The sequence below is a fragment of the Gorilla gorilla genome, chromosome 4 (genome assembly GCF_029281585.2).
Source record: "Gorilla gorilla gorilla isolate KB3781 chromosome 4, NHGRI_mGorGor1-v2.1_pri, whole genome shotgun sequence".
NCBI classification, from domain to species: Eukaryota; Metazoa; Chordata; class Mammalia; order Primates; family Hominidae; genus Gorilla; species Gorilla gorilla.
Genome location: NC_073228.2, coordinates 153,370,979 through 153,387,429, shown reverse-complemented (window position 1 = coordinate 153,387,429; position 16,451 = coordinate 153,370,979). Strand labels below are relative to the sequence as shown.

General features: G+C 36.6%; 1 protein-coding gene across 4 annotated transcripts in view; it reads left to right on the top strand.

Annotated features, from left to right (window-relative positions):
- The window catches only part of CSNK1A1 (casein kinase 1 alpha 1), a 56,318-nt gene that overhangs the window by 20,076 nt on the left and 19,791 nt on the right, over positions 1-16,451 (top strand). For 2 of the 4 annotated variants that reach the window (XM_019027496.4, XM_019027497.4), the window contains exons 3-5: positions 4,657-4,783; positions 9,447-9,545; positions 11,961-12,044. In XM_019027496.4, the coding sequence (XP_018883041.1) occupies positions 4,657-4,783; positions 9,447-9,545; positions 11,961-12,044 (310 nt within the window). The remainder of the gene's footprint in view (positions 1-4,656; positions 4,784-9,446; positions 9,546-11,960; positions 12,045-16,451) is intronic. The other 2 variants (XM_019027498.4, XM_019027499.4) reach the window with 1 other exon arrangement.

The window sequence follows — 16,451 nt, the reverse complement described above, 5'->3', positions numbered from 1 at the left end:
TCCATATTGTATACTGATTCCAAGGCTAATAATTACTGATTTTAATTATGTCTCAGCCACAAACTGTAGTAATAGTTCGCCCAATTATTTACAGCATGTAAAGCTCATAAGCCTTGCACTGAAGAACCTATACTGCAGCTTCAATCTATCTGCCACCTTGACTCTTCCCTTTATGACAGCCCATGCCCCAAAATGGTTTGCCCCTGCCTGGTAAGCCCTTTTCTGCCTTACTTATCAAAACACTGTTCATCCTTCAGGATCTGACTGGTAGCAGACTATTTTCCTAATACCTCTTTAGACAGATTTAGTTCTCATTGATCTTTTGTGTGAATCGTGTTAGCATTTTTTGTCAGCCTCATTGACTTTTGCATGTATTGTCTTACATTTGTGCTTTTTGTGTATGTCTTAATTTTTAAATTGGATTTAATTTGGATATGCGTTTAGAGGAAAGGACATAAGAGCAGAGAGATAGACCTTGCCTTCTCTTGGCATTAGCTTCAGACCTTAGATAATTTTTTTATGCTGTAAGTAAGTAATGATGGTTGTGTAAATTATGAACTCATTCTTCAGCCTAGTTTTAGGTAACACTGAAGTCTAAAGGTATAGATTTGAAACAAATGGAAAATGAGATCCCCGAACATTTTATCTTTTTAAAATTATTATTTTCACTTTCACCCATTAAATTACTTGATTTTTTTTAATGTTTCGTAACTTAGGAAGAATAAGGTCCAAATCAACTGGAGTACTTTTTTTAGTCTCATAATTACCTGAGTACCTGCAATATGCACATCACTTTACCACTGTACACTTAGTAGCAACACGTCTTGTACTTAAAAATGTCTGCAGGTAAGACCTGTGTTTCTAGTTTGAAGGCCTAGAAAGTAAATAAGAGTGAGGTTTTTGTGTTGGTGTTTCAGACTATAAACTTAAATGGCCTCAGAGAATCGGGTTAGTGCTTGTTCATGACTCAGATTCTGTGAAAAGGCTATTCAAATAAAAATAAAGCTGTAAGCTCTATCCTACCAGGTATAGAGACAAACACCAAAGTTACAGTAGATGAGTATTGTCAAGGGGTTAAGACTGTGGACACAAGCAATAGTTAATGGCTTTGGGAATTCTAGGAAATAGGAGACCAATGTGGGATAGGTGACATTAGGAAGATTTCTTTGGCATCTGGGTTTTAAGGTTGGGACTGAAGGTAGAGAAAAGCTCTCAGAATAGACGTGGGAAGCATGGAGGTGAAGGTAGAAACTAAGAATAAGTAAGATTGGAATAAGCAGAAGACCATTTCTGGTTCTGAATCTCTTGTGTGATAATGTCTGAATGAGTTAGTCCAGATGGAAAAGCACAGATGGAGGGTGTGACGTTCTAGCTTTAGAGAATTAAGCTATATATTCCTTGAGACCAAAGGAAGTGTGAAAGATGTAAACACCTGTCTCTTAGGTTTAAGGAGTTATAGTACCAGTCCATAGAAAAGAAAGTCCTAGCTGTTTTAGAACTGCATGGTTGCTCCACAAGGTAAAATGCCTTTGAGACGCTTATTTTTTTTTTAGCTATTTTCAAGGAAGTATTTAATCCTCCTGACTTTGAGAATAGTGAATATGTCTTGTGTTCATAAATTTAAGCAAGGATGAAGAATGCCCAATAATGTGTGTGTGTGTTTTAAGTGTGCTTCTCAATTCATCTAATTCTTCCCAGTTTCTAACTATTAAGGGAGTTAGAGGCTTACATGCAGGTGATTTTGTTAGAGGCTTACTTTGCAGATGATTTCTTTATGAAATCATGTTAATTGCATGAAAATATAAAGTCTGAATTTGTGCCTTTTACATTTCAGGTTTGTGTTTGGGCTTAGATGGATGGTTATAACATTTGCTTGTTTTTTGTAGTTTTACATCTGAGCCATCAGTGGAAACCTGTCTAGAGCTGAGACGTAGTCTTATAAATAAGAGTTGATTTATGCCTTCCCTTTTGCCTATTTGACTTTTTGCGCCTTCTTACTTCCTTAGCTCTTTCTGGATTTGGTGTTCTCGTTTTCTTAAAAGCCTAGGTAAACTATATTTGTATTAAACAAGTGTTGAACGTTTATAATGGTAGGTTCGTGACAGCTCTCTAGTCCAGATTTGCCTATCACATAAAAAGGAAGAGGGAAAATAACAAAAGAAAATAAAATGAGGAAAAGGGAAAGGAGAGCACAGCTTATTTGCTTTATCACTTACCTTTTAATACTGTTATTTATGTGTTACCCAAAGCATCACTGTGAGCTTCTTTCAAGTAAATGTTTCAGCGAATGTGAAAGGTGTTGAATTCCCATAGGGAGAATAAAGAGTGGAAGAGGGAAAATAACAGCAGCTTTAGTACACTCTTTTAAGCAATAAGGACAAAACTGGCTCTTCTGGCCGGGTGTGGTGGCTCAAACCTGTAATCCCAGGACTTTGGGAGGCCAAGAGGTGGATCACCTGAGGTCAGGAGTTTGAGACCAGCCTGGCCAACACTGTGAAACCCCGTCACTACTAAAAATACAAAAATTACCTGGGCGTGGTGGCAGGCGCCTATAATCCCAGCTACTTGGGAGGCTGAGGCATGAGAATCACTTGAACCTGGGAGGCAGAGGTTGCAGTGAGCCAAGATCGCACCACTGCACTGCAGCCTGGCGGACAGAGCAAGAGACTGTGTCTCAAAAAAGAAAAAAAAAAGGCTCTTTTGCTGTCACGTTGACACATTTGTTTCCTAGCCTAGTGGGCAAGACGTCTAGAAAGTTAAGCAGATACTTTTCCCTTACAGGGTTATCTTTTTCTGCAAAGAGGATGTGGAAATGGATTTGATTTTGTGTGCTTGGCAGTTATCCACGTGTCAGGTTTGGGAAGTAGTTCTCAAGAACAACTAAAGCAAAAGTCGTAGGAAGGAACTGAACTTTTTGGCTTATAATCCTCTTAGGATCTCTTACTCTCAACATAAGATTCTAGGGAGCATATTTATTATACCTGACTATGAGACCTATCTGAATAGGTCTGAAATTAAAGCTGACTGATTTGAGGCTCCCCCCACCTTTCTCAGGTGCTATACCTGAAATTTCTGCAGTTTTGGTAGATGCCATCAAGGGTTAATGGGTGCCCAGGACCACTAGTTAGAATAGACTATTTTCTTAAAGAAGAGACACAAGAGTAGCACATCTGTATAGTTATCTTTGCATTTTCTAGAAAAATATTCTTAAAAGATTAAATCCTCATACTCTAGTTTTAATATTGATTTTCTTGAATCATTGGCATTTATCAGCAAAGCAAGAAATGGCACTAAACAGTTTCCTACTTGACTGATACTTGTTATAATTTTGACACAGATTTTAGTTTTCTTAAAAAGCTGGTGAGGTACAGTGGTTCAACTTGTAATCCCAGTGCTTTGGGAGGCTGAGGCAGGAGGATCACTTGAGTCCAGAAGTTAGAGACTAGCCTGGGCAACATAGGGAGACTCTGCCTTTACAAGAAATTTGAAAGACCGTGTCTCTACCAAAAACTTTTTAAAAATTTAGCTGGGCATGATGGCATGCCTGTGGTCCCAGCTACTTGGGAAGCTGAAATAGGAGGATTGCTTGAGACCAGAAGGTCAAAGGCTGCAGGAGTTGTGATTTGCCACTGCACCCCAGCCTGGCAACAGAGTGAGACCTTGTCTAAAAATAAATGAATAAATAAATAAATAGATAAATAAGGAGGAAGGAAGGGAAAGAAAGAAAAGCCCGTTCTCCCCTTTTGAATATTTTTAAAACATAAGCTTTCCAGATATGGTAAATTTTGGGATTGGTTCTTATTGGAGTTAACAAAGAAATGACTGCAGTTTAAGCTTTAAAATAACTTTTTAAACAAAATTTTAAGTATCACCCGATTTTCTTAGCAGAATTTGATATCTAGAAAAGTTTGAAAGAAAAATGGTAGTGCTTATTTTAAGGAAAGTACTCTTACCAGAATCATAGGCATCAAAATTTGAAATAATTTGTTGCAGTGATTTTCAGTCCTTGGGATAAATGAAATTGGCAGTTGATACTTCTTGAGTTATTAGGGACACATTGTATACAGTAACACAGCCCAGGATAATTAAAACATGATTCCAGTTAAAAGCAAATAAATGTCATTACCTTGTGTTATACGGGTTATTTTCTATGATCTGAAACCAAGGAAAAATGTGACTCCTTTTTGAATAAGGACAAGTAATTATTGATTAAATGCAGTTTGGTAGGAACTGGAATCAAAGTTCAGATAAAAGAAATCTTTGCTTTCTGAAACATTTTGGAATGATTGATAGAGTCATCTTCATTTCTTCAGTTACAAAGTAAATTCAGGTGAGATTAAGGAATTTGGTAAAGGCCATAGGAATCAGTGGCCAGTGGGTATAAAATTCAGCTGCCCTGGTAACAGGAGTGTTAAGGCTACTATGCATGTCCTATCTATATAGGAGAATGGAGTTGCATGACAGGGGAAAAAAAAGTCTCATTACCCTTGTTTTGTCTTGGGCCTTGTAGTTAATTAGTGGGTTTGTCTTCTGAGTAGGGGAACATTCGCCTTAAATAATACCTAGTCAGTGAAAGAAAACTATATTATTCTTAGGGTTGATGATATTAAGTAATAGCTTTTTGTAATATCCTCTCTTCTCCTTTTGTTTCGTTAGGTGGTATGGTCAGGAAAAAGACTACAATGTGCTAGTCATGGATCTTCTGGGACCTAGCCTCGAAGACCTCTTCAATTTCTGTTCAAGAAGGTTCACAATGAAAACTGTACTTATGTTAGCTGACCAGGTATGTGAAATTTTGATTAGAATATAAACTGAGAATAGTACTGTTGACTGGAATTTCATTATTCATAAATCAGAGTATTAAAATCCTGTGCATCACTATTTAACCTTAGCATAGGCAGAAAAAAAATAATAATGTGACTTGTAGATATTTTCCTATGGGAATAAGACAAAACCTGGAATTATCTTGGTTTCTTACTCATCTGTAGACTAGTAGTTTTCAATCTGCTCCTTCAGATGAAGTTTTAGTGTCATATATAGCAGGTTATTGTAAGATTTTGTTTGGAGAGTTTAGAGTGTATGTATGCATATAATTGTTGATAAATGTATATTGACATTTTGGTTAAATTAAGCAAAATTGAATATTATGTATTATGTGTGGGACTCTTAGAAAAGCTATATTTTTGAGGATAAAAAGGTCCTGAAGTAATATAAGGAAGAATTTTTTGACCAAGTAGATGCTGCTTGGAGTAATGGATTCTCAACCATTTGTGTTGCTTAAGACCTAGGAAATTTTGGAGATGTCATGAATTAGATTGATGCATTGGCTGTAGGTTAGATTAAATGGTTTTTACAGCCAAAGTTTGGATATTTCGATCTTAAGAAATGAGAAAGATGAGTAAGGAACAAACCTTAAGGGAAAAGATAATACATTAAGATAATGATTGGTAAATATCAAGACGTGTAATTTTTTGTTTTGATCAGTATTTGTTACCTTTAAGGGCAGGAAAATGCTGGAAATGCTTCAAGTTAAACTCAGTGTGCTTATAAAAATACTATGAAGAGAATGACATTTAAAAATATAATGGAGGGTTTGTGACAGCTCTCTAGTCCAGATTTGCCTATCACATAAAAAGGAAGAGGGAAAATAACAGAAGAAAATAAAACGAGGAAAAGGGAAAGGAGAACACAGGTTATTTGTTTTATCACTTGCCTTTATTTGCTTTATCACTTACCTTTTAATACTATTATTTATGTACTACCCAAAGCATCACTGTGAGCTTCTTTCAAGTAAATGTCATAAAGTAAAATGAGATAAACAGACTTGGTATTTGAGGTGGAATTTTAGTAAGTTTGTAAATTCAGAGGGATGAAGAGAAGTAGGTTAATGGGCACAAAAATACAGTTAGGAGGAGTAAGTTCTAGTATTACATAGTATAGTAGGGAAATTATAGTTAACAGTAGCTTATCGTTTATTTCAAAATAGCTAGAAGAGTAGAATTGTAATGTTCCTAACACAAAATATAAATGTTTGAAGTAATGGATATCCCAACTACCCTGATTTGATAATTACACATTGTATACATGTAACAAAATATCATACATACCCCATAAATATATACAACTATTATAGATCAATGAAAAAACTTTGTCTATAATTCCAAGGATTAGAAAGTGGTGCCCATTTTCTGTAATCAGCACCTGATACTCCCCAAGCTTCTTAACCTTAAAAGTACTCAGTGGCTCAAGCAAATGTGAGCAAATTGTGATATTTGTGGCACAAAACAAACTCAAGCATTAAAAGGTTAAAAGTGGTGCGGCACACTGGCTCACGCCTGTAATCCAGCACTTTGGGAGACCAAGACAGGAGGATCTCTTGAGCCCAGGAGTTCCAGGCTACAGTGAGCTATAATAATGCCACTGCACTCCAGCCTGAGCAATAGAGCAAAGACCCCATCTCTTTTACGTTAACAGCCTTTAATGTGGGCCGGGTTTGGTGGCTCATGCCTATAGTCCCAGCACTTTTGAGAGGCCAAGGCCGGTAAATCACCTGAGGTCAGGAGTTCGAGACCAGCCTGGCCAACATAGTGAAACCCATCTCTACTAAAAGTACAAAAATTAGCCAGGCGTGGTGGCTTACACCTGTAATCCCAGCTACCTGGTAGGCTGAGGCATGAGAATCACATGAACCCAGGAGGTGGAGATTGCAGTGAGCCGAGATCGCACCACTGCACTCCAGCCTGGGGGATAGAACGAGACTCTGTCTCAAAAAAAAAAAGCCTTTAATATGTTTTAACTAACATATATGAGTGAATCCTAATAAAAGAGTTATGGCTTATATTTTTGTTTGTTCAGTAACACGTAAGCATCCATACATTGAACATGTATTGAGAGCCTACCACTGTACTTAGTGCTGGGGGTTGGGGTGGCAAAAAAATAAGAATTAGTCTCTTCCCTCTAGAAAGAAACTTAGAGTCTAATAAAGAAAGACGGAAAAATAAGATGTTCCATCCTTGTTGTAGAGTTGTAGAAGTCTCTGTTGGGTACACAGGTAACAAGTGTGAAAAAATATAATTCTGAGGAAGGGAGATACAAGAAAGCTTTCATTTAAGGTAGTTAACACCTAAGTCTTGCTCTGTGGATGACAGGTAACAGGTGTAAGTTGTTCAAGCCAGAGATTACTAGTTTGGCTTCAGAAGACATTTGTCAAGGTAGAAGAGTACAATTTAGAATCTGTGTATTCATGATAATAAAAGCTCTGGGGAAAATGGGGACAAATAAAAAATAGAATCCTAACAGATACTACTGGGAAGAGCAAGAACATATGGACAGAAAGATAATGTTGGCAGTCTTTGGATATGGAATCTATTTAAAAATACAACTTCTAAGTAAGTGTCTTATAGAAAAGATAGAGGCTGGGTGTGATGGCTCGTGCCAGCAATACCAGCACTTTGGGAGGCAGAAGCAGGAGGATCACTTGAGCTCAGGAGTTCGAGAGCAGCCTGGGCAACATAACGATACCCCCCTTTCCACAAAAAATACAGAAATTGGCTGGGCATGGTAACGCACATGTCCGTAGTCCCAGCTTCTCAGGGGGCTGAGCTGAGAGGATCACTTGAGCCCCGGAAGTTGAGGCTGCTGTGAGCTGTGATCTCGTCACTGCACCCCAGCCAGGGTGACAAAGTGAGACTCTGTCTCAAAAAAAAAACAAAAAAACACAAAACTTCTATTATATACAAGAAATGCCATAAGCAGTCAAAATAAAAAATAATTTAAATCTGTTTACATAATGACAGATAAAAGATTGTTTTTATGACGAGAACTCCTAAAAGCTAACAAGAAGACAATAGGCCGAAAGAAAAATAGGCAAAGAGTGGAGCTTGACAGTACATAGAAGAGTAAATCCTCATAGAAGGGCCAGGCGCAGTGGCTCACTCCTGTAATCCCAGCTCTTTGGGAGGCCGAGGCAGGTGGATCATTTTAGGCCAGGAGCTGGAAACCAACATGGCGAAACCCTGTCTCTACTAAAAATACAAAAAAAGTACCCAGGCATGTGGCGGGTGCCTGTAATCCCAACTACTCGGGAGGCTGAGGCAAGAGAATCGCTTGAACCCAGGAGGCAGAGGTTGCAGTGAGCCAAAATTGCACCACTGCACTCCAGCCTGGGCAGCAGAGTGAGTGAGAGACTCTGTCTCAGAAAAAAAAAAAAAAAATCCTCATGGAAGGATTACTTCTAAATCGAGGCCGGGCATGGTGGTTCACGCCTGTAATCCTACCACATTGGGAGGTCGAGGCAGGAGGATCTCCTGAACCCAGGAGTTCAAGAGCAGCTGGGCAACATAACGATATCCTGTCTCTACCAAAAATTAAAAATTAGCTGACACAAAAAAATTAGCCAGGTGTAGTGGCATGCACCTTATAGTTTCAGCTACTCCGGAGGGTGAAGTGTGAGGATCACTGGAGCCTGGAAGGTTGAGGCAGCAGTGAGTTATGGTTGCTTCACTGCACTTCAGCCTGGGTGACAGTGAGACCCTGTCTCAAAAAAAAAAAAAAAAAAAAAAAAGAGTAAATCCAAATTGTTACAGCCTATTGTGAAAGGCAGTGTGATATTATCTATCAGAATGAAAAATACACCCTTCAGCTCAGCAACTCCCCATAATTATATGGGATTTGAAGCCCATAGAAATAAAAGCACTAATGGGTAAAGATACATGTCTATTAGTGGCATTATTTATAGTAGGAAAAAGTGGAAAACAATGTGAGAATACTGTAAGTTGGGGAAGACATAACATCTCTACCACAGAATATTTGTAGCCATTAAAAAGGATGTTTGAGCTATAGCGTTTGACTTTGCATAATTTCCAAGAAATTAAGGAAAGCTTTTAAGAATGGCATGTTTAATATTTAACTTTTGGAATGAGATTATATAAGAATTATAACAACTACTTACAGCTTTATCTGCCAATCTGTCAACATTCCCCCACTCCCAAGTATATGTGTATCTGTTTGTGTGCATATGTATATCTTATGACATGGAATTAGGTCTGGGTAATACCAGGCCATTTTAACAGGTTACTTTAGAAAGCCTAGGATTGAGTGTGGAAAGCTTTTATTTTATTTCCTTTATTGTAGCAACTGAAACTATTATACAGGTATTCCTTTTATTATTTGAAAATCACAAACACCAAGTCTTCCTATGGGGTTAGACCCTGCCATGGTTTTAATTATTAATACTAGAAGGTAAAGCCAAAGGACACAGCAGGTATATGCTTAGATATCCATTAACCTAGAAATAAATGGAGAACTTAGTTGTCCTTTTCATTTCATTTTCTTTAGCGCTGTCTTTGTGAACTCTAAATAATTGAGATACTGAAATACTTAAGAAATAATGTGTTGATTTTCATTTACTACTTAACTCAATTATCTCTCCCTCCCTTTTTTTCCAGATGATCAGTAGAATTGAATATGTGCATACAAAGAATTTTATACACAGAGACATTAAACCAGATAACTTCCTAATGGGTATTGGGCGTCACTGTAATAAGGTTAGTCAAATGCTCTTTGCATGAAAGAACAAAGAGTAAAGTTTCGACAAGAATTGCTTTGGTAAACTTTTCAATCTTTTAAAAAGCCATAGTAAGTTGAATTTGCTGTTGACAGTTGCTTTAAAAGATTGTGCTATAAGGATAATCAGCTAACTCCATTAACTTAGTAACTTGAAATAAATTATCTTCAACTTACCCAACCGAGGTTAGTTACCTATATGGAAATATAAAATTCTAAGGGCTGTATAATGAACTGTAGTTGTCTAAGTTATTTAACTGTTGAACAGTTGTATCTATTTTTCATTCACAAAAATAGCAAAAACCCCCATATTCTTTTCTTCCTGAATGCTTAAAACCAGATTTTAACCTTTGGCTCTGAAGTGTGGGTTTTTATAATATATGTGCTTGTGCCAGTGTGGGAACACTGACTTATCTGTCACCATGGTGTTAACATTTGCTGACTGAGCATGGTTGATAATGAGAATTCTTCAGTCCTTGAATTTGTGTATTTAAAAGGGTAACTTTTGGGCCTGCTTCAAAAGTAGTTGACAGTTTTTTACTTGGGTGCCAAATTGGGTGAGTTCTCCACCCCTCCCTCTCCCTTTAAAGAAAATATAGACAAGTGAAATGAACATTCATACAACAAAACTAGTGTTCATTTGGGGTCTCTGAGAGTGGTTCAACTTATGGGGTGATTGGGTTTTAGCTAGTGGCGCATGATTGCAGTTAGAAACTAATTGTGTTGACTTTTTTTCTGTAATGATTAGTCTTACTGAGTGAATTGCTTTCTTTATCGATACTATGTTGAGCTCGGGCAGACAGGCAGCATTGGCAATGCACTAAGCATGTTGTGATCTGATGATCTATCTGATAGAAATTCTCAACTTCAGGACAACTTGGGGGCTTTTTTTGTTTTTTTTTTGTGGCTTTTTTGTTTTGTTTTTGGAAGGAAGATGCCCATTTGTTTTACTAAACTATTAGGAAATGTTTGGTGTTTTTAGGTCTAGCTATAAATGTTTACCTTTGTTTGCCTGTATGAATGCCAACTGGGAGACATTACCATTAGAATTGGTGTTATTTGTCAATGTGAGATACTGATGTTGGTCTGATTAGGTTTTAGGAAATTAAATTTTTTTGTTGAGCTTTAAATAATGAAAGGTGTTTAAATATACACATAACTTATCTTGTCATTCCCAAGTTGCATTAAAAAATATTTTATAGCTTTTCTCTGAAGTATCCAGGTTTTTATTACTGTAAAGCCTGGTAATTCAATTGAAAAAAAAAATTACTGTTCTTAAGTTTTGGGGCAGTTTTGTCCATTTGACTCCAATCTTCTTGGCCATTTCTCAGCCCTCTCCTTCCTGTTTTCTTACCCCCTAAAAACCCATTATCACCATGTGATTCCTATTCTGCATCGTTGACATTGCAGTACATGGTTTTTGCCTTAAATTTAAATGATGACCTAGTATCACTTTGCCTTCCCCCCCTCCCCCACAACCCCCTTAAGAATAGCTTGTTAATCGCATAGTTGTCTTAAGGAAGTGTAAGTTATCTAGTGGTGAAAACCTTTTTAGGAGGTTTAGGTCTCCTTTTCTCCTTGCAGATATTAAAAATAATTTTGTGGAGCTGCTTGCTGCTTAACACTGTTTTAGAGAGGCCATGGGGAAGAAGCAAAGTGTTTTACTCAACGAAGATTCAAATGCTAAATGTTGCTCTTGAACATTTTAGATTAGTGTTTTGTTTATGTAGTTGATTTTTAGTGTTTTCTGTATTGTAGTTTGAAAAATGCCAGTTGTATGAGACTGGGTTCTTTGGTCAGCTTGTTCCAGTAGTTTACTATTCATGGGGAAAAAAAGGTTTTGGGGGGCTTTTGAGGACAATTTTTAAAGTTAAATTTCTTATTTGGAAAATTGTTCTGAATTTGATATTTAGGAGTGGCCACTCCAATCTTAGTGAATTTGCTCATCTCTTCCAGTAATCAGCCCTGCATGCTTACGAAAATAAATTTTAAGGTGACTAAATGCCTTCTACCTCTTCCTTACTGAAGATTTTTTTCCCCCGTACAATATTTTTTTGGGGGGGAAGGGCAGATTGTGGTACCAAAGATTGCAGATCTAAATTCCCCATTTTTGATTAAAAATATAAAAGAGCCAAATGTCACCATTGCTATCCCTGTTTCAGGCAGTGACACAAAATAGTGGCATTAAAAACCTGAGTAATTTCCAGAATTCAAATGTTCTTGAGCATGTGATTCTTATTTGGAAAACTGAGAAGCTACAGTGCTTGGTGGAAGAAGGATGGCATTTGGCTACCCTGTTCTTTCTCTAATGCCTCGGTGTTGCCTGTCTGCGCCGGCCATTGTTGCAATGTAAGCAATACTGTTTGATGCACTGCCACCCTCTATTGTCTGTTTAGTGTTTAGAATCTCCAGTGGGGAAGAGGAAAAGAAGCATGACTGTTAGTACTTCTCAGGACCCATCTTTCTCAGGATTAAACCAGGTCTGAAACTGTCTCCTATTCCAACCTCAATCCCAAATTCATGTGCTTTTCTTTTTTATTGTTTTATTTTGATGATTTTTGTTTTGTTTTAATTCTGGAGAATGTAGATCTTGCTCAAGCACCTCTTACGTTGGCATTATTCAGACATACTTGGCAAACATAACATTACTAAGATATTTCTTTGTGGCTTTTGCTTAAAACTTATAAAGTTTAGAAAAAAGCTAAATGAAAATAGGATATTATGTTTAGCTCTCTAACATACATATGAGGAAATGATGTTGGTCTAGTACTGAAATTTTTTACCTAATAGTAAACTTGAGATAGATCGTTAGTTTTTAAAAATTTATTTGGAGTTACACAACTTAATGCACGAAATATATTTAAATTCAGTTCATTAGTGCTGTATAATGAATATATTCTACCTCACCTCTCTTCCCCTTCCCTAAGGAACTTCAGGTAAGTGTAGATCAGATTTCAGATCTAGTGTTTCTAGAACTTATTTCCTCAGTCTGTATTCTCAACTTCTAGCAAATGGATATTTACAGAGCATTATATGCTCTGGAACTAGAAGATACTGCATTCTTAACAATATAACAATAACATAGCTTAAGCACTTATCAAGTTATATGGTAGATTACCATTAGTAATACATTGAAATATATTAAATTTAGTTTTTGGCAGGCTGGATAAACACCCTACTAATTTTCTAAATTTGTAAGTAGAACTCTTCATATTTTGTTACACTTTTGTTGAAGTTAAATAGCTTTTTTATCACAAAATTTAAGTTCATAAATGTTCATGCTCCTGAGCAAATGAATCTTAATCATTCAGTTTAGTATACAGTGAAGAGGAAGTATTGGCATGAGTAATCAAAAAACAAAAAACATACTTTGTAATACCTTAAATTATCCACATGTATCATCTGGATAATCATTTAATCCTTTTCCATACTGCCCAGCTTTATTCCAGGAACCACCTCCAGCTATTAAAAAAGGTTTCAGAAATTCAGAGTTATTTTTATTCAGGCAAAGAAGTACCAAGTATTGTGACTAGTTAGATAAGGGGTGGGGGGAAGACAATAGATGGTGGATCATTAGGCATATTATAAGAATAAAACTAGTTTTATAGTGCCTCATTTTTACTTACCCATTCACATATTTTGCTTACATTTCATAGCATCATTTAATAATTTACAAAGAAAGTTGTATTACATTGTTTAGATTTTGTACATACAGGTTAGCTAGGTTTTTAGTAAAGTGACCTTGTGAATGTTTTAGAAGGGCAAGGGAAATTATGACCTCTGGTTAGGAAAAAAAAAAATGCTGCAAGTACTAAACACTAAGATTAGCCACAGTGATTTTGAAGAAAATGTGCCTCTATTGAATGGAATTATGGAATTATCCCCCCCTCCTTTTTTTGGTTTTTGGTTTTATTTTTTGTTTTTTTGGGGGGTTTTTTTGTTTTGTTTTTTGTTTTGTTTTGAGACGGGGTTTCACTCTGTTGCCCAGGCAGGAGTGTAGAGTGCAGTGGTGCGATCTTGGCCCACTGCAACTTCCACCTCCCAGGTTCAAGCAATTCTGTCTCAGCCTCCCAAATAGCTGGGATTACAGGTGCGTGCCACCATGCCCGGCTAATTTTTGTGTTTTTAGTGGAGATGGGGTTTTACCATGTTGGCCAGACTGGTCTTGAACTCCTGACCTCAAGTGATCCACCTGCCTTGGCCTCCCAAAGTGCTGGCGTTATAGGCGTGAGCCACTGCACCTGGTCAAATTATCCCCTATTTATCAACTCAGTTCCCTGTGCCTTTGAAGAATAGGCTGCATTGTTTAAAATGGGTGCAGATTTTACTCATAACATGTAGTTAGTAAAAATCCACAGAAAAGGAGTTTGACTCACTGAAGGAAGTGCCTGTGTCTTTGCACATAAAAGCCTATAATAAAAATGCATTATCTTATGCTTATTTGATACTGACTTTTCCTCATTTGGTTCTGCCTTTACATATTTACAGCTTTTTGGTTGTATCTTTGGCATCATGTGGTTTCATGTAAACATTTCCATTATATGTTTATATTTATTAGTTTTAAACAGCAAAGCATACAGAGAGCTACTAAAGAAGCTTGATAGGTACCCGAAGGTAATGAACCACCAAGAGTTTTATTTCCTTTTTTAATTTCAAGTAGTTTTCCTTTCAGTTGTTTACTGAGAATAGGCTATCTTTGTTCAGTACTAACATTTTTTTCCTGACGTATTTTCAGTTTTTATAAGAGGAGAACATTTCAAATTATTTGCTCTTTAGATTTTTGTTTTTAGATTGAGATGTTTAAGAAGATCGTGTTTACATATTTGTAGTTTTCTTGATAAATAAGGTTTCCTCCTTTAGCGTTGTGGGAGGAAAGAACTCTCCAGCGAACACTGAATTTTTATAAAGCAGTCTTTTGGTTGTGAGAAAGTGTCTGGTTATTGAGTCACAAATGGAGCTATTGAATGTAGATTTAGACATGAATGAAACTGTTAGACATACTCATGTCAGAGCTCTTCCCTTTTGTCCTTCATTTTAAAGTACCAAAGGAAGCAATCCTAGAAAATGTGAACTGGAGGAAATTCTATGTACTAATCACTCTTCATTCAATGTCTACATATTTCTTAGAGGTATTTTTAAAATACCATGAAGCTGAATGTCCTTTTGTGTTTATTTTCCCCATGTTTTCTTTTCACTATGAATCTGCAGAACTTAATCATCATTTTTGTTTTGCTTAACAAATGTATTTTGCTCATTTTAATATTTGTGTACTGATCTGGTTTTCATATCAAGAGAAACTTAAAGTATACGCTTTATTTCTTAGTGTTTTACAACACAAATTTTCCTGTAATGACTTGATTGCTTAGGAAGGGATTTTAATCTTTTTACTTTGAGAGTCTTCATCATCCAGTTAACATTTACTAATAATTTAATCTTCATTCTTTTATAGTAGACTAAGTAAAAATCAGTATCTCGTTGACATGGTGACTGAAACTCAACTGTCAGTGTCTTTACTGTCCAAAGTATAATTGAGAATAGGTTATAATGCTTGGCTGAAATAGATGTTACTCATGCTCCTAAGAGAGGTACTTGGTCAGATCTTTATAACCTAAATCAGTAACTTGCTTTATTTATTGACATGAAATCTGCAGGTTAGGTGATCGAGTTTCCCAGCACATCACAAATTATAAACTGGCAAAAGGGACCCAGTAGCCTAATGGAGAGAAGAACTACAAAATTTAGGAGTAACTAGAGAACAACAGACTAGGGCTATGTAGTGTAAGGGCACATAGACCTGCCTAGCTTAATATTTGTAGATTAACTTTTATTAAAATATAGCATAATAGGTGATTTTATGACAAAAGCCAAAATTTTAAGTAAAGATTATTTCTTTTCATATGGTAGGTAAATATGAATATGTTTTGGATTTCTTTTTCATAAAAATATTTACTTATAAAAGGCTTAAGTTCTGGAGTGTAAACTTGAATTACATACAACAATTAGCTACATTATAAATGAATACCTTATTCCCTGAGTACCATATAGACATGATAACACTAAACGTTATTTTGTTCTAAACACTAGTTTTTGTTTTTAGTTAGCTCACTTAAACTGCTAATTGTAAGCCACCTTGATTTAAATGCTAAGCGCTTTTTGGGGGGATTTTTATATCAACTTGTTAAATTTTCCAGAAGTTTAACCTGACCCATTTGTATAATGTCAGTGCTAAGTAGTATTTTTTATTAATAAAAAGTCTTGGTTTCATTGGCAATGTCAGACTTTTAGGGTAGATAACAAGTATTCTGTTAGCACATTTAAGAATGGCCTTTGTAGGAGGGAAGAGTTCAGATAGTTTATATCTGGATTTTTTTTTTTTTTTTAAGACAGTTTTGCTCTGTCACCCAGGCTGGAGTGCAGTGACGCGGTCTTGGCTCACTGCAACCTCTGCCTCCCGGGTTCAAGCGATTCTCCTGCCTCAGCCTCTTGTGTAGCTGGGACTACAGGCATGTGCCACCATGCCCGGCTATTTTTGTATTTTTTGTAGAGGTGGGACTTTGCCATGTTTGGCCAGGCTGGTCTTGAACTCCTGACCTCAAGTTATCCGCCCGCCTCAGCCTCCCAAAGTGCTGGGATTATAGGCGTGAGATACCGCGCTCGGCCATTATATCTAGATTTTGAAACCTCATGTTTGTTTACCAATAGTAACAGGTGTACAGACTATCAGGTGTCATTATGACAAATAGCACACTTGTTGCTTCTGCTGTCAAGTATGTATACATTTCTTTCTTTATAAAAACAGGTTCCTGAGTATGTAATGAAATGGGCCTGTGAAATCTGCAAACGACAAGGATAAACTACTAGACTCTTTTTTTTTAACTTGATTTATT